The following is a 26706-nucleotide window of genomic DNA, read 5'->3' as shown; positions in this document are numbered from 1 at the left end:
CTGCGCCACCAGGGAAGCCCCAGAAGCGCTTACTGTTTACACTTAACTCTAATAATAGCAACACAGTTCACACCTGAAAACTCCTCCTGTGGTCTCACCATGTGAAATGTTTACAGGAGGACCCCTGAGACTTGCTTGTCCCTCCATCTAACCATCTCTACTTCCTTGTACTCAGATCCAGCCACTTATAAGATTACACATTTTTTCTTGGGTTTCTTGGTATCCTCACCCTGCCACTCGTCAAGTTTGCTGGTTCTGACCTCAGATTGCCCCCGAGTCTGTGTCCTCCCCTCACCCCTCTTAAGATTGGCAGTCTGCACTTGGTTTGGTGCTTGACCTGGCTCCTGCGGGGCTGATGGGGGCACAGACCTCTTTTCGTTTTCATAAGGAAATTGAAAGACACATGGCACAGAAGCAAGACATATTCTAGAACACTTTTGCTTTGTAGCACAGGAAGTCCAAGCCCAGAAGTATTCTAAAAAGCATTGATTGTTAGCATTTCATTTGGATGGGAGAATCCTGTGATTTGCACAATGTTGTATTTGATCTGGTCCATCTGTTCCTTTATACTGGAACTTTAATATTCATTCAAAAATCAGTATTATTTGAAAGACTACCCGGTACCCAAATATTTTTCCCAAGACCAGTCACAGTGTCTGAAATCCGAGCATCAGAGATTCATTTGATGAGGAAAGGAACTTTAAAATATTTTTTGTCCTTAAGTGCCCTCCATGGAAATAGGAATCTCTGTGGGAGGATTGTGAGGCTGGGAAAGGTTCTGAGGTTCTTGAGATCAATTTCACTTTTTAGATCCATCCTCTCCCCTGGTCACTATTTTTGTTTTAACTTAAACACTTTCTAATGTTTTGGTTTTGGAGAGCTGTGGAAATGATGCTTATGAATATGGAAGATTAAAAGGGAGGAAGTTATTTGTGTTGTTGGAGACAAATACACTTAGCTCAAGTTCTTTGTAAGTTGCTTAAGATGCTGGCACAGAGGGCTGTAGGTCAAGTTGAACAGAATGCCCAGGGGAAAAGTTACCTGTAACATTACCTGGAACCATGAGTCAAGGCAGGGATCCTGGAGAACAGGGGAGTAGGTCAAAGAGGCCTCAAGGACAACTTGGGAGGCAGAAATACCACCCTAGGCAGAGGGTCTGACAGTTGGGACATATGGGCTTCTGGCTGCCGTCTTGTACGTCAGAGGTACATACAGTCCAAAGAGAGTGGGCTTCGAGCCAGTCATCTCCATGGAAGGAGTGGGGGATGGCGGTGGGTGGGATATTCAAGGACTGCTGCTGCCCCTGAGTTTGGTAAGAAGTATTCTCACTCCCCTCCTGTCACTTATCTGCATTAAGTGGCTTGTTCTGACCTGTCCTGAAACCCATAACTCCCTCAAGAAAACTTGTGTATGCCCTGACCTCTCCTCCTTCATATCAACCAACATCTTTCACAGAAGTCCAGAGGCCTCCTCTGCTGCCCATTGACCACTAGATAGCCATGTAGCCAAGTGTGTGACTCTACAGGGAAACTGAAATATCCATGTGGTTTGTGAAATTCAGACTCATCGCAGCTGGTCCCTTAAACCAGGGCTTGGAAAGGGCCAAATATGGCCCTCTGAGCCATAGGATTACTTAAAAATTTTTAGTAGTCATTCACCACTTTCTTGGGGGAGATTTTATACAAAAATAAAGGTTTTGTGTTTGTTTCCCTTGAGAAAATTGAGAAGTTCTAGGCATACCAGACCTATATTTGTACATGGTGGTAGCTGGCTGGGGCTGAGTAGAGGGTACCACTTCCACATGGAGTATGGTCCCCACGGTCGGTCATAGTCCCCACGGTTCCCTATTGTTCCTCTACCCAGCCCTCTTTACTCATTTAAAATACATGCCTGGTCTTTTGTGAGCTGAGTTGAAAAACTCACCTGAAACTATCCTTGGCTAGCATCTTAGATAAAATGGCACAGAAGATAGAAAAGGAGTGGGGGGGGGCTGTAAAAAAAAAAAAAGATTACCCTATTTCAAATGGTTAACTGAGACACTATCTCCCTGGAGGCCACAAATCTTAGCCTGACCCAGACTTGGACCTTCTCACTGACTCAGGTTCACTGCCCAGGTCGGCATTTCATTGGTGTCATACTCATTGGGCAAACATTGGAGATGTAAGTGGAAGCATTCTCTCTTACTCATTAGAAAGAGGCCAGGGTGTACTTCCATTTTTCCTAAACAGTCTGAGAGGTGCAGGACCAAGAATAGTAGGTCTGGGAAGCAAGAAGGGAAACTGTTGTGGTCCCATACTTTTCCTCAGCTTCTGCTCCCCAAATCTGTGCCCCCAGGGACTGCTCACACATCCAGCATGGCTGGGAGAGAGACAGCCAGAAGAGTGTGGAGGTGCCACTGCACTGTCTCTTTCCTGAGCTTTGGACCTCAACCCAGCAGTACCCCCTGCTAATTTCATGGTGCAATATGTTTGTAGGGGTAGAGGGGAAAAAAGTGGATATGGAAGAATGTGGATTCTGGAAATCCGAGAAAGTAAAACAAGACTGTTACTTACCTTTTCTTTAAAAATAGGCTACGTTCATGTTTGGCTTTTCAACGTGAAATCTGGTGGGTGTAGCTGCCTTCAGTGGAATGGAAGTAAATTTGTTGGGTTTGAGGAGGTCAAGAAGCTATGATGAAAGGGTTTGCATAAAACATTCACGATATGAGGATGATACCGGCCTACAGAGGTTTGAGGCGTGTCAGTGAGTGTAACTGACAAAGGTGATGGGAGGGAAAGGTTGGTGCAATTCACTTGGTTCAAAGGAGAACATTTAAAAACTATCTGTGAATGGAGATTTAACAGGGGACAAATGGCGACTGGTAGCTGGGAGGATGCCTGGACTAACTTACTGATCTTTCTAATGATGGAAAGTTTGCTACCTGAAAATCAAATGATTTCTTATTGGGAGTATCTTACCTAGTTCTTTAGATTAACATATAACCAAAAATACAACGTTTGAATAATCAGTTGTATCACTTATTTTTCCCCTGAGTCTTCTGATACCGTACTTTCACAGCAATCCAGATTGGCAGAGAATTAAATTCCATTGGTTCCTCAGATATTACTTCTCTCCTGACCTCTCTGCATAGCCCTCCTGGGAGCAGCTTAATGTGTTTCATAGGTCACACAACAAAGTACAAGGTGGTCCCAGCCCAGAGGGAAATGAGGATCAGCCGCTCGTTTGTTGAGGTCAGAATCCCCTGGTGGCACCTCTAGGCTGCTCTTGAATGCTCTGTCTCAGTTGGTCTTATCTTTCAGTGAGTCATTCGAGCCGTGAGAATGAGGCTTGGTGCCTTTCTCTTACCCACACATTCTGTGTCCTGGCGTATTTCTTGACTCTCTTTCCTTTCCATGCCAACTATGGCTGCCCTAATTTAAGACCTTATCATCTCTTGTCTGAACTGTGGCATTAGGCTTCTAACTAGCTGTCCATCCTAAACTAAGAGACCCTGAGTGTCTCCAGTTACAGTGCCCTGCTTGTGATTTGGAGGTAAGAAGGGATGCTGTGTTTGCCAACGTCATCCTGTCCCTTACTTAAGCTTCTGCAGGCAAAGTCCTCTAGTGACCTTCTCCAGCCTCAACTTTTAACCACCTCCTTCAGGACCACGACTCCAGGGGGCACCATTATACTGTGTTGTATGTAAATGGGGCCTCTGGAGTGGAGTGATATTGTGGTCCTTCTCTTTGCCTCCTACTCCAGCAAATGCCAGAAATATGTAGACATCACCCTGCTGATTCCTGTTTCTTTGTCTTTGATTTTGCTGGTCCCTCTTTCTGGAACATCTTCTTTCTACTTTTCCCTACCTCTTTGGACACACAGACACACCAAGATATACACAAACATGTGCACACATGCACACTTCTGGTTAAATGTTATTGATCCTTAAAGACATAGCCCAAGCATCAACGTCTCCAGCAAGATTTTCCTATTTCTCTACTACGCCTCACCTTTGTAATCACACTTAAAACATTGTATTTCAATTTTGATTATATATATGCCTTTCCTCTATGAAATTGTGAGCTCTTTAAGGGGCAGACACCATGTCTCATGCATTGCTGTAGTCCCAGTTCCTACCACAGTGTCTTTCCCCTAACCCTTGTTAACACTGCTCTCTGCAGGTCAGATTTCCCATCCTAAGGCTGACCCATTCCCAGCGTGACTGACAGTGGGACTACCTCCTTCCTTCACTGGAAGGAAACCCTGCCCTACTTACAGGAATGGAATTCTGTCCTGTGGACCCCTGAAAGATACTAAACATAATATGTGGCCCCACACATATTCCCAAAGTCTAGGTTTATTGAGTATTGATATCATAGGGGAATCATTGAAATCTAGACCAAGTTGTACTGCCTAGAGCATTATCTAGTTCCTTTACAAAACTTCTCCAGCATCAAAGGAAGAGAAGACAGATCTGCACCATGTCTCTGATTCCTTAGATGGCAACATACATACACAAACAGTACTATACAGGCAGAGGGCAGTCAATGCATACTTAGAGAAAGATGCATTTCTTTGGGAACCGTCAACTGTAAAGACCTGGATCTGACAAAAGATATATCCAAGAAAGTACAACTTCTTGAGGTCTTGCTTAAGAGGAATTTTCTCATTATTTTAATTAAACAAATATTTATTAAGAGCCTACCATGTGCTAGGCACTGTTCTAGGGGACATATGAGTGAACAAAATGGAAAAATAAATCCCTGTCCCCATAGGACTTACAGTCTAATGGGTACTTGATTGCACTTGCATAAGTAAATGTTCTCCTCACATTTTTCCTAGAGCAAAAGAACATTCTACTTCAAAGATAAATCCAGGTTTCCAGCTCTCAGAAGAGAGAGATGGTTTCCATCTTTCTAATGAGCCTCATCAAAGCATATTCCAAAAAAACTTGAGGTCCATCTTAGGTAGTGCTACTTTTAATATTGACGTTTAATGTCTGTATCAGGAGATGAAAGTATTTAATGACGATATACGTAAGCCTGCCTTTAAAGATACCACCAAGTAACCAATTAGCTTCTCCAGCTTTATTCAGCAAAGGAGAGCTGATAAGATTATACTAAATTTAGTATTAATAGCCTTATAGCAATTGAACTTCATCTAGCTCTTCTGGCTCTCAGCTTAACCAGTGTGCAGTGTGTCTGGGTGACACTGGATTGGTTTCTCTCCCATGTGTGGTTAAGGGGCGGTTTTTCCTTGGCAAAGTCCCCTTGATGAGTCCGTGGTGGCACTGGGTTATCTCTGAGAGGTCATTGTTCATCTTCCATCATAGGTCAGACTTGGCAGTGGTGAAATAAGTTTTCTTGCTACATCTGTACACGCATAATCATGGGCTGTTCTGAACACATACGTCATCTTGTGAGTGGATGAGAGGATTCTAAAAACAAAAAACAAACAGGGCTTTTCAGTTTTTTGAGCTAAAAGAAAACAATAAATGCGTTTCAACAAGGAAGATGATCCCAGGTCAATCATAGAAGTTTGTGTTGGCTGTTGGACTAGGTAACCCCCAGAACCCCTCCCATCATCAATAGACTGTGATTGCAAGAATCATCCGTGACTCAGAAGTCAATGCTATCGGTGTCTTGTCGGAGCAGACTCATAAATATAGAGAGAAATCAGTAGAAGACTATGAAAAAGAGAGATTACCTTTGCCCATGTTTAACCAAAGAAAAGAGCTCTTTGCGTGACATCCTTCCTGTCACGATCTGTGGGCTAATTTTACCCAGCATCAGTAGGATCACAAGAAGCTATTGGAAGTGCCATATTTTCAGAGAGAACTTATTAATGGTGGAAGAAGAGTGAGAAATGAAGGCTAACAGTGAGTCCACCATGTTAATTCCAGCTCTGTAAACCAAGTGGGGGGTGGGTCTGCAGATCAACGCAGCTCTGTAAACTGTTTAATTATACCTGCCCCACACACATGAGCAGCTCCAGATGAACAAATACCCAACTTCTGTGAGAGATAGCTTTCTTTCCTACATCTGTCTAATAGTAACATTATTGACATGAAAGTAAAAGGGTAGAATGATCCTTGTTATAAAATATAAAAAGTACGTAAGGCTCCACAGGACATAATACTTCTAGGAGTATAGTTGAAATCCAGTAATGCCAAGCAAATTAAAAGACTGATGTTTTTATATTTTAATTATTAATCTAATGGTTTGCTTTGGGTTTGTGAATGTATTGGAATGGTACCTAGAACTTGACAAAGTGACTGTGCTTATTTTTATTTTCTTCCTCCCCAGATAGACTTAAAATGATAATAATATCTCCATTTATCCAACATTGACAAGGAAGGAAAGTGAACATGAGCACTGAGTATACTTTCCAAGTAACTAAACTTTCAGCCTAGGCGAGGTATAAAATTAACAACCTAATATACATGGAAAAATTTGAAAGTCCATTTAGTCTTTAACACAAATCGCTGAATATGATTATCCTGTGATGGTCTCAGGAGCTACTGTGGTATGTAGGGTTGCTTGTCCTACACTGAAGGATTCCATACTGACATTTTTGTTGTTTTGTTTTGTTGTCTTGTGCCCATTTTCATACCTTTCTTCCTCACTTTTAGCTAAACTGCCTGAAGTAACACTTTTTCCTGTTTCTCTCCAACCCCTTCTAATTGTGTGTTTTTATTTTTAGTAAACCAGAAAACCGTTTAACCAAATATGCTCAGAATTATATCTAAAGTAGTCATATTAAGAGTTTGTTTTGAATTAGGAAACACGGAGATCCCAGTGTAGGTTATGGACACCCTACTCTCTATCCCTCACACACTCCCCAATTCATAATTCTGCCTATAATCTCAGGCAGATTTCTAAAGCCCACCGTGATCCCCAGTTTAAAAATTCCTGTTCTAAAGTTTATTAATTATACCTATATAAAAATCCTGGTAGATACTCTCTCAGAGCTGGTCATTCTGTTTTTAGACCAGGAGGCTGAAGACTTTGGATCTGTTAAGTTATTGACTTCCAAGTCAGTTAATATGTATTTGGTGTGTTGACAGTACCTGGTGAGCTCAGCTTAAATGAATAAACTATTAGAGAATGTGTATCAATGGATCCACCTAGCCATAGCCTGCTACTTCGTAGCTATACTATATATATATTATATATATGCATATATATGTAAATTTTTAATGAATAAATAAATATATTATCTAGTGTAACATTCTCATTTAATCAATGAGAATAAAAAAATTGATCATCTAAGTATCTATATCTGTATTGGTTTCACCTCTTCAAAGGAATATTGTGAAGATGCATAAAGATGGCTGTTAAAATATATGAGATTTCAGAGGAAAGTGACAATGTAATGATGACGATGATAACTTACTATAGCTACTGTTTACTGAGAATCTACTAAGTACCAGGCACTGTGCTAGGCAATGTATACATATTGTATCTAACTTTCAGACTAACCTTTAAAGATAAGTATTATTGTCCTCATTTTATAGGTGAAGAAACCTGAGACTAAAGTTAAGTAATAGGTTCAAAATCACAAAGCTAGTGAATGACCAAGCTGGAATTTTAATCAGTCTGTTTGACTCTAAAGCCTGTTATTTTTTCCCTAAAATTAAACATAGCAAATGATGTATTTGTAACTCTTAACAAAGTCTAAGCCAGCCCTATAAAATATATTAAATCTTGTTTCTCTAGTGCATTTTAAAATTGTAATAGTCAATCTACTAACTTCAAAGAACTTAGATGCACCTACAATTCAATTTAACCTTTATCTTAAAGTTAAGAGATGCCCATTGAAAGGTTTTAGGCAAGGGGATTATATGATTAGATTTGTGTTCTTGGAAGATTGCTCTGGCTGTTCAGTTGAATGGGTTGGAACAAGATGGGACTGGAGGCCAGGAGGCCAGGAGGGAGGCTTTTTTATCTACAGCATGAGGATAGGGAGAAGTGAATGGCTCTGTGGCTATTCAGGAGGTAGCCTGGATCAATCTTGCTGACTGACGGGGTACAGCAAGTCAGGACGGTTAGGAATCAAAGACAATGCCCAGGTTTCTGTGAGGACACTTCCCTCTCTGTTGTTAGGATAGGTAGGCAGGGTATTAGGAGGAGATTTACAGGTGAAAATGATGAGTGAATTTCGGACATATTAGGTTTGAGGTGTTTGTGAAGATGTTACAGTGGCCTTCGGATATTCAGTTTTGAAATTTGAGAGTGATGTGGACTAGAGATTTAGTTTTGGAAGTGAGCACCATGTCAGTGGGTAAATAAAGCCACAGCAGGAGATGAAATTGCACAGGGACGGTATGCACAGTGAGAAGTGCAGCGAGTTGAGGACAGACCCAGCAGAACACGGACATTTAAGAGACAGGTAGCAGATAAGGGGTAGCTAGAGTCGAGGCAGTGTGGTGTCATAGAACAAGTGCTTCAAAACAGGAGTGACCCTAGTATTGACCCAAAAGAAATGAAAACATATGTTCACACAAAGACCTGTACACAAATGTATATAGCAGTTCTGTTAGTATTTGACACAAAGTGGAAACAATGTAAATATCCATCAACTGGTGAATGGATAAATAAATTGTGGCGCCTCTGTACAGTGGAATACAATTCAGCAATGAAAAGGAACTGCCTATACACACAACAACATGGAGGAGACTCAAAAGTGTTTGCAAAGTGAGAGAAGCCAAACACAAAAGGCTACATACAGTTTGATTCCATTTATATGATATTCTGGAAAAAAGCAACACCATGGGGACAAAAATCAAGTCAGTGGTTGCCAGGGGCTAGAGATGAGAGGAGGGGATTGCTATCAGGAGACTCAAAGGAACTGCTTAGGGTGATGGTAATGTTCTGTATTGTGACTGTATTGTAACTACTAGGTAGTTACACGACTGTATAATGTATCTGAACTCACAGACCTGTACACCTACAAAGGATGAATTCTACTGTTTGTAACTTCTGCCTCAGTAAACCCAACTTAAAGTAAAAAATACAAAAAGGAGTGGTCGGAATGTCAAATGCTGGCATAAGTCACACAGGAAGAGGACTGAGAGATGCCCATTGCATTCAGCATTGGTGACTCTATGGTGAGCAGGGTCAGTGGTACCCGGGAGGCAGAAGCTAGAATGCTAAGGATCAAGGAATATGGCAAATATTGCTGGTTGTCCCCCCAGTATCCATTTCCCCTTCTTTCATGGGAATGGAGCCCCTGACTTTTGGCTGTGCTATGCTTTTGACTATTCACATGGTCATGTGAATTAATTCTGGCCAAAGAGATGTAAGTGAAAGTGTCCTGAGGCAGCTTCTGGGAGCCTTCCTTAAAAGGCAGCTGGTACGCTTCCTTTGCCTCTTCTGCTTTGCTTCTTCCACCTTTGTGCTGGTTGGGATGCAGACACGGTGGCTGGAGCCTAAGCAGCTAACTTGGATCATGAAATGACTTTAGGAAGGGACACCACAAATAAAAGAGCAACATTTTGGAGGAGTCTGGGTCTCTTAGCTCTTTGAGAGTTGCTAAACTGGTCCAGGACTCTGAACTTACAAGAGGTAGAAAGACAAACCTGTTTCCTGGTTAAGCCTCTTGATTACTCACAGCTGAACTTAATTATATATGCTGCAAGGAGTAAATAGGAGGTAAGGGTGTAGAGATGGTGAGTATGGGCAGTCCTTTAAAGAGGCTTGACTATGAAGGGGAAGAGTAAAGATTGGATGGTAGCTGCAGAGGGACATGGGCTGAGGGAGGGTTTTCTGATCTCCAAATTCACACTGGATTCTCTGAATGGAAACCTGGAGAAGATCTATAATCGCTTTCCACAAAATATCTCTGTGAATCTTCACTGGGTTTGACTTTGTGGCTCACTTTCCAGAGAGAAAGGAAGGGAGTGAATCTACCCAGAACGCTTTGCGCTGGTTTCCTTTCAGTCCCTTGAGTGTGTAGAGCTCTTCCCCATCTAGAGCCACCAGACAAGCTGATGGCTGGTTGGAATGCCCTTTCCCCTGTGGCTTGCATGTCTTAGCAATTCCCCCTCTCATGCCAGTCCCTTCAGGGGGGCTTTCCTGAATACCTTTCCTTAGCTGGTCCTCTTCCCTTTGATTCTCCATATTTTTTTAACTGCCATAATGAAATACAATTATTATATTTACCCAGAATGTACAATTTAATACTTTATAGTAAATTCAAGGGTTGTGTAATCATCACAAGTTAATTTAAAAACATTCATCACAGCATTTTACTACTTAATTTTTACAGCAATATCGTCAGCCTGTGATGATGTTTATTTTTTTTCTTTCTCTGTGCTTTGTCCTTCTGCATTAGGCTGTGAGCTCCACCAAGACAGGGACCGTGATGCCTATGCTTAGGGTTGCATCCTCAGCACCTAGCAGATACCTCCTCACAGAGGGGCCGGGCAGTAAGATACAGTGAAAGCCTGAAGCTTGTCCCATCTACTTTTCACTGCAGCAGGTGCAGGGCCCCTGGATGGGGAGCCAGGTTCCCACTCGGGAAACCGTTAGGAGTAGAGGATTCTCAGAGCGGGTGTAGGGAGGGAATATATGCCCCAGGGAGGCTTATAACCGTGGGGTGGGGCAGTGGTAATTTGGGAAACCATATTCAGTATGTCTTGTTTTCAAAGAACCAATTGGGGAAAGTAACGCTCGGCAGTATCTTTCTGGCAGGCGGGAATACGCAGAACGTGGAGTGATAAGAAGGGCGTGGGGTAGCCAAAGTGATGGAACACCGCATTAACGCGCCGCAGCGCAGCTGGAGTTTACCTTGGGAAACTCAGATGGATGCCCACTTAGCTGGCTCAGCTGCGTTTCCGAACCTGTGCCCAGCCTGTTGGGGGCAGTACTTGCTATTTGCAGAGGCCAGATGCTTCTTCCTCTTGGAACTTCCGAGCTGCAACCTTGCCAATGACTCAATCGTTTTCCTGCGCCCTGTGGGCTGTGCCACCCGCCGCAGCCGCGCACCTCCCTCTCCCACCAGTCCCCGGCGTCTCAGGGCCGCGCCGCCCGTCCCAGGGGAGCCGCCAGCGCACCTGGCGCCTCGGGCGCCGGGGCCCTGCACGCTGGTGGCCACATCGCCCGGCGCGCAGCTGCCAGCGCGCTCCCTCCCCAAACACTTAAGTGGAGTGGCTTGTCTAGTGCCCAGCGAACAACATTATCCAATTGCTTCCCGTTTTATTCGCAGGCTGGGAGCTGAGAGAGCCTGAGCTTTCACTTTCAACCCTCAAGGGGAGGAGGGGGTTCGGGCGGGGAGGGGAGACGCTCCCGGCTCCACCTCGCGCGCGGCGCGACCAGAGCACCCGGCTCCGGCAGAAGCGAGCAGCGCCGTAGAGCCCCGCAGCAGCGCGCCCGGCCGCCCGGAGCCCCGCGATGGAGTGAGTATCCCGCGCAGCGCGCTCGGTTCGCTGCCTTCCCCTCCGTATGTTGCTATGGCGACCGAGGCAGCAGGCTGACCCCGGCTCCGGTCCCGGTCCCGGATGAGTGTTTAATTTCAGTCCGGTGTGTACGCCTGGCGTTTCCATAGCAGCAGCCGCGGTGGCAGGAGCCAAGGGGTAGGAGCCCCGGGATGCGTGGTTTTGGCCGCTGCCCCTTGACCAGCAGGGCCTCGGGAGGGGACGATGTTGCTAAGGAGAGAGGCACGTTCTAGGCTTCCCCGTCCCTGCCTCAAGCTTCCGCTACTCAGGGAGTTGACCGCAATAGCCATTACTTCCGATTCCTAACCATGTCAGCGCTATTGGACTGCAGTTAAAAAAAAAAGGAGTGTGTGGGGGGGTGTCACTGCGGATCAGAAGCAAATGTGGCTGGGTGTGAAGCGTGTAATGGAAGGATGATGAGTTAGTGGGTAATATGAGCCAGAGCTGCAATGCCCTGGCTACGAGAAACCATGAGGACCTCCAAATAATTGATTTGTTCCTGGGGTAATTGAGAAAAGAGACAGAACCCTAGGACTGGCAGCCGGGGGTTGAATTACAACGTTTGGTACGGTGGGCACCGCATGGGAGGGGTGGAGGAGAGGGCATGAAGGCAAGAGGGGCGTTAACCAGAAAAGACACAATAAAGGGCTCCCTTGCACGTTCGGACTAGTGTTCCTCTCTCCTCTGCCTTTGCATCCCTGCGTTGCTTTTTGGTCACTCTCCCAGGTTGCTGCCGCAGCAAAGCCACTCTGACAGGCGACAGGCTCCAAGAAGGGGTCATTTTGGGAGCCAGCTATTAGATACCTGCTCACTTGGTCAGCTTCTCCTCCTCCTTTCTCTTCCCACGGATACTCCCTGACACTGACGCTGTATGAAATCATATTTCAGCCTGGAGATAATGCCCTGTTTTCAGGTATTAGGACTTTCATGCCAACCCCATAAACCCTAGATGCAGCTTTTATTCCCCCCCCATATCTGATTGTGTAGATGCAATTTAATCCTCCCCAACAAGACTACTAAAACAGAAGTGAGAGATGGTGTGGCATTTTAGCATTGAGAAGTTGTAGCTTTCAACCTCTGCCTTGGCTGGTCCTAGTGCTATTGATTTCCTACACCAGTAATTTGATGTCTCTGAGCCTCAGTTTCCCTATTTATACAATGGAGATAAAGATGTTCCTTACTCATTTTTTTTTAATGTTTTAAAATTTTATTTATTTGTTTTTATTTTTGGCTGTGTTGGGTCTTCGTTTCTGTGCGTGGGCTTTCTCTAGTTGTGGCGAGTGGGGGCCACTCTTCATCGCCGTGCGCGTGCCTCTCACTGTTGCGGCCTCTCTTGTTGCGGAGCACAAGCTCCAGATGCATAGGCTCAGTAGTTGCGGCTCACGGGCCTAGTTGCTCAGCGGCATGTGGGATCTTCCCAGACCAGGGCTCGACCCCGTGTCCCCTGCATTGGCAGGCAGATTCTCAACCACTGTGCCACCAGGGAAGCCCCCTTACTCATTTTTAAATGTTGAGAGGATCAGATAATCTCTCTCTTCTAAAGAGATTTGTAAATTGTAAGGTATGTACAAATTTAAGGAGCTAATGATTAAGGTTCCGGAGTCAGTTTGCTGGGTTTGAGTCCTTCTACACTTTGCTGCATAACGTCAGTCTGTCTGGGCCTCATTTCTGGAAACAGAAATAGTAATAATAACAGCTCTTTCATGTGATTTTTGTGAAGATTAAACCAGTTGATACATGCAAGGTTTTTGGGACAACCTAGCACAAACTAAACTCAATAACTAGCATCAATAGTCTATAAATAGTATCTATTATCTATTATTATTACTATGGTCTCCAGCATTTCCCATTGACATTTTATGGGGTCTCAGGTTGGCAGCAAGCTATCTTTTTTTCAGACAATTGATGCAGAAACTCAATGCCCCAAGGGCACAGGACTAGCACAATTCTTAAGATACCATTGTAGGTGCAGAGACTCAACCAGAAGACACAGCAGGCTTGAGGAATACATAGCAGAAGCTGGCCAACTTGCCTCTGGCCCACTCCATTCCCATTCCTCATTGCCATTTTGATGTGGAAACTGTCTGTTATAAGAGATTGAATGTAGGTCTAGTTATCCCACTGTGTAAGGTTAAAGGGTACCCTGGTTGTTTGCTGGGGCAGTAATTTCCATCTTTACGGTCTCACATTAATATTAATACTCTAATGTATAACCTATCTGCCAGACTTAGAGTGTGAGAGTTCAGTAATTGTGTAACAGTGTATAGTATTTGTACGTTTACTTCCTCAGACCTTTCCTCTCCATCCCCTGCTAAGCTTTTATTTCAGGTGTGCCCGTCTCCCACCTGGAACTCCTTGTGAACAAAGGCCTTTCCCATCACACCCTTCTGCTCCCTCCACAGGATCCCAGTTGGTTCCTCAGCCAGCCTCCTTCTCCCCTAACGGACCTGGCCCTGGCTTTCCCATTCCCGTGTGACATTCCAAAGCCTTCCTCACCTTCCATTTAACCTCCTGAGTTTCCAACTGTCTATCTATTCTCTGTCCCACTCCCTTTGCTTCATTAATATAGTTAGCCTTTTAACTCTTTATATCCCCTTTCAGAATAGCACCTTTTCCTGTCCTACCTTGAAATTTCCCATATGCCACATCCTGTTCTTCCCCTCAATCTAAACCCTCCCCAAATCTCATCCTAGATAGGACACTCCTTAAATGTGCGTGGGTTAGGGACTCAATTCTCCTTACTTACTCTGTCCAATTTATGTTTATGAAAAAATTAAAAAGGGGAATAAAATTCACTTCCTTCTTTTATTTTTTCATGTAACCAACAAGTGTTTGTGGAGGTTAGCACTGGTCAAGAAAACAGTCATGAGTCTCATCACCTGGAGTTTGTAGTCTAATGAAGGGATAGATGTTAAACCAGTAAACACAAGTGAATCTATAAATACATAGTGCAATAAATGCCATGGAAGGAAAAAACACAGAGAAAATGACAGAAAAGGGATATAGGTTAGATTAAGGAGTCAGCAAAGCCCCGCTGAGGAACTGAGTTCTAATGTGACATCTAAAGGATGAGTAGGAGTTGGCTAGGTAAGAAGTAGAGGGAAGAAGCACTCTGGGCTGAGACTGCAGCATGTGCTAAAGCCCTGAGGCAGGAGAGTTGGAAGAACTGGAGGAAGGGAGGTGTGGCTGGAGTTTTGGCAGTGAGGGGATGGTGGTTCAGAGATGGCTAAGTGCGTGGAGCCACCAAAGAGCTTTCTGCACCTTTCCTTCTGCAGGTATTTAAAATGAATGTGTCATAGCCAAGCGTGAGATTATCAATTTAAAAAGCCAGACTGTGTGTGCCAATATCTGATCATTTTGAATAAGCCAACATCACTAATTTAAAATGACACTGAGTTAAAATAAAAACACAGTCATTTATTCCTGAGAATGTTTGGTTTTAATAAAACAAGAGCATCTTACTTAAAATGAGAAAGAAAATCTAGATCACAAGCCAAGAGGGTCCTAGGTGATTGTAGTTGGCTACCCTCCTTGTTGGGTTGAGTGAGAGCGTATGTTTGTGAGCATGAACTGTAGTACATGCAGTTACTAACTTGATACCACACCTAAAGGCTTTGCCAGACGCTTCTCTAGAACAGGCTGGGAGCCAAAAAGCAAAGAGAACATAGCATGGGAACTCTTTAAATTGTAGAGTGTGTCCAATTTAGACTTGATTGACTCCTTAATTCTGACAGCTGAGGAAATGAGAGAGCATCACTTAGCCTTCCATTTACCATTTGTTGCAGTTATATTGTGAGTTTTACATTTTCAAAGTTTTTAACATTTGCAGTTTTGAACTGTAAACATAATTCTCACAGTTCATTCAATCGAGTGCCCTTTATGTACTAGGCACTGTTCTAAGCACTGAGATTACAGCAGTGAACAAATCTGAAACAAGTCCTGTCCTCACAGAGCTTCTATTTAATAGTGGAGAACATATTTTATATATATATGTTAATGTCAGGAAGTGATAAATGTTAAGAATAAAAGTAAAACCCAGTAGGACACTGGAGGGTGATGAGAGAGGGTTACTTTTTTAAAAAAATGAAGTATAGTTGATTTATACTGTTGTGTTAATTGCTGCTGTACAGCAAAGTGACTCAGTTATACATATATATATATATTCTTTTCAATATTCTTTTCCATTATGTTTTATCACAGGACACTGAATATAGTTCCCTGTGCTATACAGCAGGACCTTGTTGTTTATCCATTCTATATATAATAGTTTGCATTTGCTAACCCCCAACTCCCAATCCATCCCTTCCCACCCCCAAGGGAGGAATACTTTTGATAGAGTAGTTAGGAAACACATTTCTGAGTTGGTGAGTTTGAGAGTTTGGATAGAGACTTGAACAAACTGAGAGGGTGACCCATTGCAGAAGAAGAGCAGTTGCAAAGGTCCTGAGGCAGGAATATGCTTTGTGGGCTTAGTTTTCATCTTGGATCTAAAGGGAGTCCAGGTCACCACCAGCCCTTTCACCAATGGCCCCCTCTTTCCTGAGCATTTTGTGTTGATTTAGTGTTCAGTTTGAAGGTTTTGTTTTCAAGTGGAGCCCAAGGATGTTATATTCTGAATACCTTTCTGTTGCTTTTATGAACAAACAAATTGAATGTGTATAAAATTATAGACTTATGTCCCCCACCACCCCCCCTACAATTCTATAAGACATTGTTCCATCGTGTTCCAGCCTTGACTGTTGCTCTGGTCTGAAGCTAGCCTGATTAATTCCTCTGGCAATTTTTTTTTGCCTTGATGCTGATAGAATATTTTTAAACATCAAAGTTTAGCAACTTTTTTGTGATATTTCTCACTGTAAGTCATTGTGTCAGTTTTTCCTGGAAAATGGTATGTTCCTTTGAACTGAAGATTCATATTTTCCTTTATTTTTTATAAAGGTATTTTCTTCCTGGCCTTCAATTAAGAATTTTATTTATTTTTTGTTATCTGCTACAGGTACATCTATTACTCACTCCCCCACCATAACTATTTTGAATTGTTTTCATTTTTTCCTGACTTTTCCATGAGCTCTTGTTACATTTTAAAATCTGTCCCCTAGGTAGCTGTTTCTTGGCAGTATTTGTTTAGTCCTTGCTCATTCTAATGTAGCTTTCACTTCTGTAATGGTTTTGTTGTTATTTATTTTTGTTGAAAACAAATCTTCAATTTATTTTCTAACTCTGCCAGTTCATTTTGCACTGATTTTTTAAAGGGTTTATATTTTCCTTAATTTCTTCGAACGTGTGGAGAAGAGTTTATCTGAAAATTTCATTGATTTCTTGTGTCATTTTTCTGAAATATATTTATCTGCCTTTTGCTTGTAAATCTCTCCTCTCCTTTTTAGAAATAATAGTTAAGTATATAGAATCCGTGCATGTTGACAACTTTGCATTTATTACTCATTTCCAAATGGAGGTAATTCTAGCCAAAACTGCTATTTGCTCAAGAGTAAGTGTCAAGGATAAGGGCAGTGTTTGGGGAGGACAGTGACTTCTGATTAGATATTTTGTCTCATAAAAATTTCTTACAACTCTACAATGTCTTCTGCTCTAAAAATACCTCGTGATGAGTGAGCAGATCACTCGGACAGGTCAGACATCCCAGCTCACTTTGTGTGTGTGTGTGTGTGTGTATGTGTGTGTGTGTATGTGGGTTGGGGTGGGGAGACAGACAGCTACTAGGTGCCACTACGTGGTTGACTCTGTTTAGCATCCCAAACAAAGGGGAGGGGGCAATTCATCTGCAAAGGTAATTGTTATTCTCTTCTCTTTCCTACATCTCTTGCCTCCAGACTAGTTATCTATATTTAGTGTTTAAGTTTTCAAGCTTTCATAGATAATGAAGATAGAAGACTCCGTGTCACTTCCTGCACCACTCTGGTGAGGAACCAGCCCCTCCACACAGATGTTCCCCATGTCCCCCACGTCACTTGCCCATGCCACGCCCCACCATTGCAACCCTGGGCCTCTCTGAACTTTCTCCTTACTTATAGAGAAATTTGAAAACCTACTGGGATGTGTAGAGGTATAGATCACCTTTTAGGGTTGTCCATTGATTTAATAAAACTTATACTCTTTTTGGCAGATAATTCTTATAGTCTGTGATTTGAGAATCTTAGCTCTTTGCTAGTTTCATAGTAGATCAATATTTCTTTCCAATTTTTCATTCTTTTAGTTCATTTCAGCAGGTTTCAGGGAGATAGAGAGAAAACTTGCCTTTACCATATCTTTGAGTGAATGAATCAATGAATCTTGTGCTCCTATGAAAATAATGTTAGGAACTGCCAGATGTCATTGTTATTGGAAAATTCGTTGTTATACATATCTTTTTTCAATCAATTCTTAGGAATGTGTATGGCAAAATAAGTTCATGAATAAGATTATTTGCAGTGGAAGAGTTTTGGAAAGGGTATGCATAGTGGACAGTCTCTGTCTCACCCATCAAATCCGCTCTCTCCCCTTCCCCCACTGCTCTCTCTGTGCCCAAGGAGGCTGGCCCCTGTGTCTGCATCAACTAGGCTCTCTTGCCCTTTGGCTTCCTGTTGGGTTAGATCAAGGGGAGGCGCCAGCAGGAGACCCAAGGGTGGAAAGAAAGTGAGGTCAGAACATTTATTGTATCACCTCCTTTCTTGCAGGGGAGTGGGTTGGCAGTGGCTGCGTTCCTTCTGTGAAGGCCACAGCCCCTGCCTGCAGCCTTGACCCACAGCTATAGCTCTAGTTCTCTCCCAGTGATGAGAATCACTGCCCCCCTACCCCGCCCCCTGCCTTTGCTCCTTCAGGACAAGGTGTGTCAGTGGCTGGCCTCCCCACTTTGTTAGCCTCTGGTGCTTCACCATCCCCTTTGGTTTTTCTTCACTCTGACCATGTCTTTGTAAAGCAGTCCCTTTACTAAGCTCTCCTCACTTATCCAGTTTGAGTGTGCCGTCTATTTTCAGCTGGGATCCTAACTCACAAAGGATAGAAGTGTTTGAAGTCTAACAAAAACACACTTCACATTACTGGTACGGAAACTGACAACTTTTCTTTGTCTACATATTCAGGTTATTGGAGCTCAAGACTCCAAAATATGAAACAGACGTTGACAATTGTTATGAACTTGCAAAGGAGAAGCTTCAATTCCACAAGGAACCAAAGTGTTGGTTTGCTTCACGTTGAAAATGTTGTTTTTCTTACGACTTACAATAAACATTCCCCACATTTGACTGCTCAGAGGAAGAACAATCTCAGTTATGGGGAGGCTTAATTAGAATTTTGTTGTTTTGAAAGAAATGAAATTTTATTTCTTCTCATTAGAGGAAGGAACTTTACTAGTCAAAGTTCTGTTTTTGTGCATAGAACTTCATAGTATTTGACCTACTGTTTAAACATAAGTGATAATTTAACTAATCAATAGCATATAAGTGAATGCTTCCTAAATTCTGCCAAATCAATAAAATCTGTCCCATCTTGCTTGTTCTTCTTCTTCACAGATAGCACAAGAGCGTAAAATATAGGCTAATCAAAAGATATATTTTACAAATTCTGAATGAATGGGCTCTAAATTAAAGATGTTATACTCCATCTATTTTTATAAGTATTTCATACTTAGAAAGTAAGTTGTTTAGACTGCTTATCTTGCTTTCAGTACCACCATTTCTCTGTCAATTATGTTCATTTATTCATTCGTTCAACTCATAATTATAAGGTACCTACTCTGTGCCTGGGTATTATTCTTGGTCCCTGTGATACAAATATGAATATGTCATAGTTCCTGTGTTCACGGAGGCCACAGTCTATGAGGAAAAAGTAATTATGAGAAAGTGTGCTAAGTGTTATGCTAGGGGAAGGTTCGATGAGATACTGTCTGAAGCACATAGCAAGGGGACAAGAGTCTAAATGAATCTAAGGAATTCAGAGATCCTACATGGGGCCAAAATCCAAGCCTGATTCTTAGCCCCTGAAATTAATTTAGCATAAAAACACTTTGTTTTTTAATGTCTGGGCTAGTCATCTTACAACTGCTTAAGTCACTTCCTAAAAAAATTAGCCAAGCCAATTCCAGTATTAAAACTAGATTGAATAATTGATAGTCTTCAGATATTTTTGTTTGCACTGCTGAGCCTGTGGCTGAGGTGCCCTTCAAGACCCTTCATGCTACAGGATCGTGGTAAACGTCTGCCCCCTTGAGGAATCAGAAACTCTGCTTTTCAGCCCTTGAGGAATCAGAAACTCTGTTTTCAGATGACCCTGGGAGGACGGTTCACTAAGGTAGCAAAGCAAAACAAAACAAGGAACAAAAAGCAAACAAATCGAAACAAACAAACAAACAGGCAAAACACATGAAGACTTGCCAAGCACTGCCAAACCTTTTTGGATACTTGACTTGTTTTAGCCACCTTTGTTGAAATCATGTCCAAAGCCTCCAACTTTTGAAAAGCATTAAGATCTGCTGAAGTGTGCTATGAGTCATACAGGGAAGTACTAAAGAAGTTGGTCTAGAAAGAATTTGAAAGTTCTCTATCCTTCCAGTGCTTTCCTTGTCTTCCAAGACAGAGGTATCCAGTTATTTAAAGTTGATGACACCAACAATAAAGCCTTATTTCCTCAGAGACTCACACTGTCCCCTGGGAATAGCATTAAAAGGCAAATCCTGATTCTGTGGATCTGGGGTGGGATTGGAGAGTCTACATTCCCAACAAGTTTCCTAGGAGATGATAATGATGCCGCTGGTCTGGAGACCACACTTTGAGTAGCAGTGTTCACAACACACAAACACAGCACAGGGCTGTGTATAATGCAGGAAGTGAGGGTCTCGTCCTTTTACACTTCCTCCCCCCAGACAACCCTCCTGGTAGGGGATTGCTCCCATGAACAAGAGCTCAGCAATCTGTGAAACAGGCCAATCTACAGAGCAAAAACCAGGCTCTTCATTTTAGTTGGCATAACTTGGCAGTTCCATGTAGATAAAGTCTTTATTTTTTGGACAGTCAGGGCAGGATAGGGGGTTGTGATAAAAGTGTCTAGGAGGTAAATAAACGTAATCTTTTTTTTAAAATACGAATTTGAAAAGTTTTGGGGTCATAAATAATTTAAAATCTAAAAGTATTTTTCTTTGGCCATTTCCTTAGTATTTAAAAAATAACTAGTGAATCTAATTACCTTAAGTATCTGCAAATCAGTAACATCTTGGTGTAAATGTCAAGTTATGATTCTATAAATATGATAGTCATGTTAATATGAATATGAAATGTTCAAACCAAGAAGCTTGTGGTATTATGTTTTCTGAACAAGATCAACAAACTTAGGGATCCTTACTTTTGAAAGCCAGGGAAGAATGATATATTTCATAAAGAATAATTTAACCATGTTAGTTAAGTTGGGTTTTCATTTATGTGAGGTGAGAATTATCCCCAAAACTCTTTCCTTGTTATGGGAGCTAAATATTCTAAGGACAGTACATATTTGAGAATTAAACTATGCAGAATAAAGTTTAGTTATGGATTCTTGATTGCTCAATAAAATGATGACTCTCCAAACCTAATTACATTTGCACGAATTAAAGCACAGTTCTTAATGGCTCTCTATTTGTCTTCCCCCAGCCTGTGTCAGCTGCACAATGTGCCTTCCTGTTAGTTTCACTCTAGGTCTTGAAATTAGAAGTGTTTGTTATATTATGTTGATGTGCATGTGGCTTCAGTGCAAGAGAAGTAGGAGTGTTATGCTCTGGAAAAGCAAAGATTAGGAGTGTGTGTGTGTGTGTGTGTGTGTGTGTGTAACTCTCTTTTTTAAGGCCTCCTTCTAAAATGTGTATTTGTGTCTTATTTTGATACTTTCCCTTTTCCCCCATCCATCTTTACCTTGGGAATGATAAGGATTCCTAAGACCAAAACCCTCAGGCTGATGGAAAAGCTTTGGCCCTTGTCACCCACTGCCCAAATTTGCCTGCATCAGGAGGTTGGTCATCCTTGGGGGTATAGGCTGGCATCTTGCACTCCATAGCCACAGAGGCAGGGGCCGGATGCCCGTGCACATCCTGGGCTCTGGCAGGGGTGGGGAGGTTAAAGGAGAAAGTGTGGGAGAGGGATTGGGGAGGGACTCAGACAATCTGTGATGTAGAAACATGTAGGGCGAAATCTACAGGGGTCCTTGGTGCCTGTTGGTTTCTTCAGTAAGGAAGGCTGCTTGGGTCATCTGCAGAGCAGGTCACTGGGAACTGCGGTCACTCCCACTGCCTGGTAGCCCCTGCTTTTCTTCCTTGTTCCTGTCTCTGTACATCTCAGCTTGGGCTGAAAACCAAATGGGTCCTTCACGTAGTGCCCTGAAAGGGTGGGGAAATTGGTAGTTCATTGTGATATCTCTTTCCCAGTGAGAGGGACTCTGTCTAGCTGGGAAGTTCCCTTGGTGCCGAGCGGTGCAAGCCTGGGGAAGAGACAATGCAGACGAGATGAAGCTGCTCTTTCTTCCCTTTTGTTTGGCTATTTTTGTTCCACTTTGTTACTGAAGTTTCTTAAGTAGACTCCTGACCTCTCCCAGAGCTATTTGTGTTCATAGATAGCTAATTGTTGATCTTTGTTGGGAGACAGAGGCTCAGGTCTCCCATGCTTCTATCTTGGTGACGTCACCCTGGAACCAAATGGAGCTCTATTCTGTTTCCAAAGCACACACCTACCTCTCATCATGTCTAAGGCTGTATCCCTAGGCCCTGACATTATAGGTGGTACTAAGATGCAGGTACCATCAATAGCTATTGATGCAGGTATACATCAATAGCTAGGGGCCTGTGTTGATACTCTCAAAGCTCAGGTTGTCACTGCTTTTGATTCATAGAATAAAAGATCTGTAGGGTGGATAAGCATAAAGCAGAGATCAGAGGTAATATCATTACCTAATGTCTGCCTATACTGTAGTGGAAGCTTAGGTTTGCAATTGATGAAGGAAACTCACCTACACTTAGTTGATAAGCTTATGAATAGGTCTACATTTGGAGTCCTTTCCACCATTAAATATTAGTTATTAGCGTTTCATAGATGCCCTTTATCAAAATCAGGATGTTATTTTCTTTCTCTAGAGTGCTGACAGTGTTTTTGTTGTTACTGTTGTTTTTTAATGAACAGCTATTACATTTGTCAAATACTTTTTTCTACATCTAATGAGACAATCATATGGATTCCTTTTGCTAGTATTTTGTTAAGGTTTTTGCACCTATATTCATGAAGGATATTGCTTGTAATTTTCTTTTCTTTTTTTTACAATGGAATTCTTTTTTTTTTTTTTTGCGGTACGCAGGCCTCTCTCTGCTGTGGCCTCTCCCGTTGCGGAGCACAGGCTCCGGACGCGCAGGCTCAGCGGCCATGGCTCACGGGCCCAGCCGCTCCGCGGCATGTGGGATCTTCCCGGACCGGGGCACGAACCTGTGTGCCCTGGATCGGCAAGCGGACTCTCAACCACTGCGCCACCAGGGAAGCCCCATGGAATTCTTATTTTTTAAAAAAATATTTATTTATTTGGCTGCGCCAGTCTTAGTTGTGGCATGAGCGATCTTTAGTTGCGGCATGCAGGATCTAGTTCCCTGACCAGGGATCAAACCCAGGCCCCCTACATTAATCCCTAATTTTCTTTTCTTGTAATGCCCTTGTCAGGTTTTGGTGTCAGTGTTATGTTAACATCATAAAACTAGCAGGGCAGGGTGTCTTCCTCCTCTATTTTCTGGAAGAATTTATGACGTACTAGTACTATTTCTTCCTTAAATATTTGGTAGAATTCACTGGTGGAAGTTTTTGGGGTGAATTTTTCTTGATTGGAAGGCTTTAAATTACAAATTCCATTTCTTTTTATTTTTTAATGAAGTTTTATTCTTTTTTTAAAAAATTTATTTATTTGATTTTTGACTGCGTTTGGTTTTCGTTGTTGCACACGGGCTTTCTCTAGTTGTGACGAGCGAGGTGTACTCTTTGTCGCAGTGCGTGGGCTTCTCCTTGCGGTGGCTTCTTTTGTTGTGGAGCACGGGCTCTAGGCGCATGGACTTCAGTAGTTGTGGCACGCAGGCTCAGTAGTTGTGGCTCGCGGGCTATAGAGCGCAGGCTCAGTAGTTATGGTGCATGGGCTTAGTTGCCCTGTGGCATGTGGGATCTTCCCAGACCAGGACTTGAACCCATGTACCCTACATTGGCAGGCAGATTCTTAACCACTGCGCCACCAGGGAAGTCCCACAAATTCCATTTCTTTGATAAATAAAGGACTATTCATATTTTAAATTTCTTTTTGTGTTATTTTCAGCAAGTTGCATTTTCCAAGGAATTTATCCATATCATCTAAGTCATTAAATCTATAGACATAAAGTCTTTCATAATATTCTCTTATGAACTTTTTTGTACAATATATCCTTGTAGCTTATTTATTTTATGTATAATAGTTTGTACCTCTTAATTCCCTGCTGCTGTCATGCCCCTCCCCCTTCCCTCTCCCCACTTGTTTGTGCTCTATATCAGTGTCTGTTTCTTTTTTGTTATAGTCACTAATTTATTTTATTTTTTAGATTCCACTTATAAGTCATATAATATAGTATTTGTCTTTCTCTGCCTGAGTTATTTCACTTAACATAATACCCTCCCAAGTCCATCCATGTTGTTGCATATGGCAAAATTTCATTTTTTTTTACGGCTCTCATTATCTTTTTTGTTTGTTTGTTCTGTATTTTTTTAATTTTTTTTCATTATCTTTTTAACGTGCCTAGGAATTTGTAGTGGTGTTGCTGATATCATTTGTGTTTTCTCTCTTTTTTCTTGATTAGGAAAAAAAAAGAAAAAACTATCAATTTTGATAATTTTTTCAAAGTATCATCTTTTGGTTTATTGTGTTGTATATTGTTTGCTTTCCATTTCATTGATTTCCATTCCTTTTTAATTTCTTTTACGCTATGTGCTTTGAGTTTATTTTGTTCTTTTTCCAACATATTAAAATGAAAACTCCTTTTCTAATATAAATATTTTAAGTTAAAAATTTCCTCATAAACAGCTGCTTGCCACAAATTTGGACTTGCTGTATTTTCACTATCATTTAGTTTGAAATATTTTCTAATTACTCTGTGATTCCCTTTTTAGCTCATGAGATACCATCTAGTGTCATTTTCCTTCAGCCTGAAGAAATTCCTCTAGCAGGTTTTAATGTAATGTGTTTACACTGGTTACAAATTCTCCTGCGTTTTTATTTTAACTTCATTCTTTTTTTGTGGTACGCGGGCCTCTCACTATTGTGGCCTCTCCCGTTGCGGAGCACAGGCTCCAGACGCGCAGGCTCAGCGGCCATGGCTCACGGGCTTAGCCGCACCACGGCATGTGGGATCCTCCCAGGCCAGGGCACGAACTCGTGTCCCCCTGCATCAGCAGGCAGACTCTCAACCACTGCGCCACCAGGGAAGCCCCTTAACTTCATTTTTAAAGAACATTTTTGCCGGATATAGAATTCTAGGTTGACAGGGTTTTTTTTTTTTTCTTTTCTTCAGTACTTTAAAGATTTCCTTGTGTTGTCTCTTACTTGCAATATTTCTGTCAAGTCAGTCGTCATTTTTATCTTTGTTACCCTATATGTAATGTCATTTTTACTGTGGTTGCTTTTAGGATTTTCTTTGGTTTTCAGTAGTTTGGTGATAGCGTGCCTAGATGTAATTTTCTTGTGATAGTTCCTATTTGGAGTTCTGGAGAGTTCTCAGTATGTAGTTTTTCAAATACTTTTCCAAATCCATTCTCTATTCTTTTGTTTTGGAACAACAGTTATTCACGTAGTAGAGTGCTTGATGCTATCCCATAAGTCATTGAGACTCTGCTTATGTTTTTGCCCTTTTTAAATTTAAATAAATTTTTTATTTAAAAATAGGTTTAGATTTATATAAAAGTTTTAAAGATAGTTTAGAATTCATATATTTCCTCACCTAGTTTCTTACGTTGTTAACATCTTATATTACTGTGTACATTTGTCACAACTAAAGGACAAACATTGGGATATTATTATTATCTATACTCCACACTTGATAAAGATTTCACTAGTTTTCACCTAATATCCCCTTTCTGTTCCAAGATCCCACCTAGGATACCACATTACGGTTAGTCATAATGTCTCCTTACCCTCCTCCATTCTGTAACAGTTTCTCAGACTTCCTATGTTTTTTTAATCAACATGACAGTTTCAAGGGGTATTAGTCGTGTATTTTATAGAATTTATCTCAATTTAGTTTTGTCTCATGTTTTTCTCATGGTTAGAGTGGGATTATGGCTTTTTGGAGGAAGACTACAGAGGTGAAGTGCCAGTCTCATCACATGATCTCAGGGGTATGAACAGTCAACATGACTCATCAGTGATGATGTTAACCTTGGTCACCTGGCCGAGGTAGTGTTTGTCAAGTTTCTTCTTTGTAAATTTACTTTTCTACCTTTTCCAAGGTGTAGGGAGTTAAGCTCCACCTCCTTGAGGGAGGGGTATTTGGATAATTTATTTGGAATTCTTCTGTAGGGAGGCTTATCCTTTCCCCACCATTTATTTATTTATTCAGTCATTTATACATACCAGCATGGATATTTATTTCATACTTTAGGTTATTATCCAATGCTATGTTATTATTTTGTTCAAATTTTTCTGTTTTTGTTATTGGGATCTTTCTTAGGTTGACTATGATATGCCTAAATATAGTTTTCTTGATATTTCTTCTGAAGGGTTTGGGACTCCCAGCATATATACTTTTCGTACCCCATTCTTTATCTTCTTCTTCTAGGACCCCAATTATCCATATTTTAGAGTGCTTGGTATTGTCCCATGAGTCATTGAGGCAATGATCATGGTTTTCTAAATCTTTTTCTTTGTATCTTTCTTCCATTTTGATAATTTCTCTTGATCCACCTTCACATTTATTGTCTTTTCCCTGCATTGTCCAATTTGCTGTTAATCACATCCAGTGAATTTTAAAATTTCAGATATCTTCTTTTTCAGTTCCAGGATTTGTTTTTGGTTCTTTGTTAATTTCCATATCTCTGTGAATTTTCTTATCTTTTCACCTGTTATACCCACTTTTTCCGTAGCTCCTTTGACAGATTTACCATAGTTATTCTAAAGTCCCTATCTTCTAATTCCAGTATCTGGGTCTTCTGTGGGCCTGTTTCAGTTGACTGTTTTTTTTCTTCATGACTCCAGTTCACATTGTCTTCACTTTCATGGTGCTTACAGAAGTTATTGAAATGATGATAGAGGACACCCACATTACATGGTATCTGCCTAGCACCTCC

General features: G+C 41.7%; 1 protein-coding gene across 2 annotated transcripts in view; it reads left to right on the top strand.

Moving 5' to 3' along the window:
* The window catches only part of PALM2AKAP2 (PALM2 and AKAP2 fusion), a 638407-nt gene that overhangs the window by 128442 nt on the left and 483259 nt on the right, over positions 1 to 26706 (top strand). The window contains exon 1 of one of the 2 annotated variants that reach the window (XM_060300638.1): positions 10995 to 11377. The exons of the other annotated variant lie outside the window; for it this stretch is intronic. Coding sequence (XP_060156621.1) covers positions 11373 to 11377 — 5 coding nt within the window. The 5' untranslated portion in view covers positions 10995 to 11372. Of the gene's footprint in view, positions 1 to 10994; positions 11378 to 26706 lie in introns of those variants that run through there. 2 annotated transcript variants of the gene reach the window in all.

This window comes from Globicephala melas, chromosome 6 (genome assembly GCF_963455315.2).
Source record: "Globicephala melas chromosome 6, mGloMel1.2, whole genome shotgun sequence".
NCBI lineage: Eukaryota > Metazoa > Chordata > Mammalia > Artiodactyla > Delphinidae > Globicephala > Globicephala melas.
This window is presented reverse-complemented; position numbering and strand designations above follow the sequence as displayed.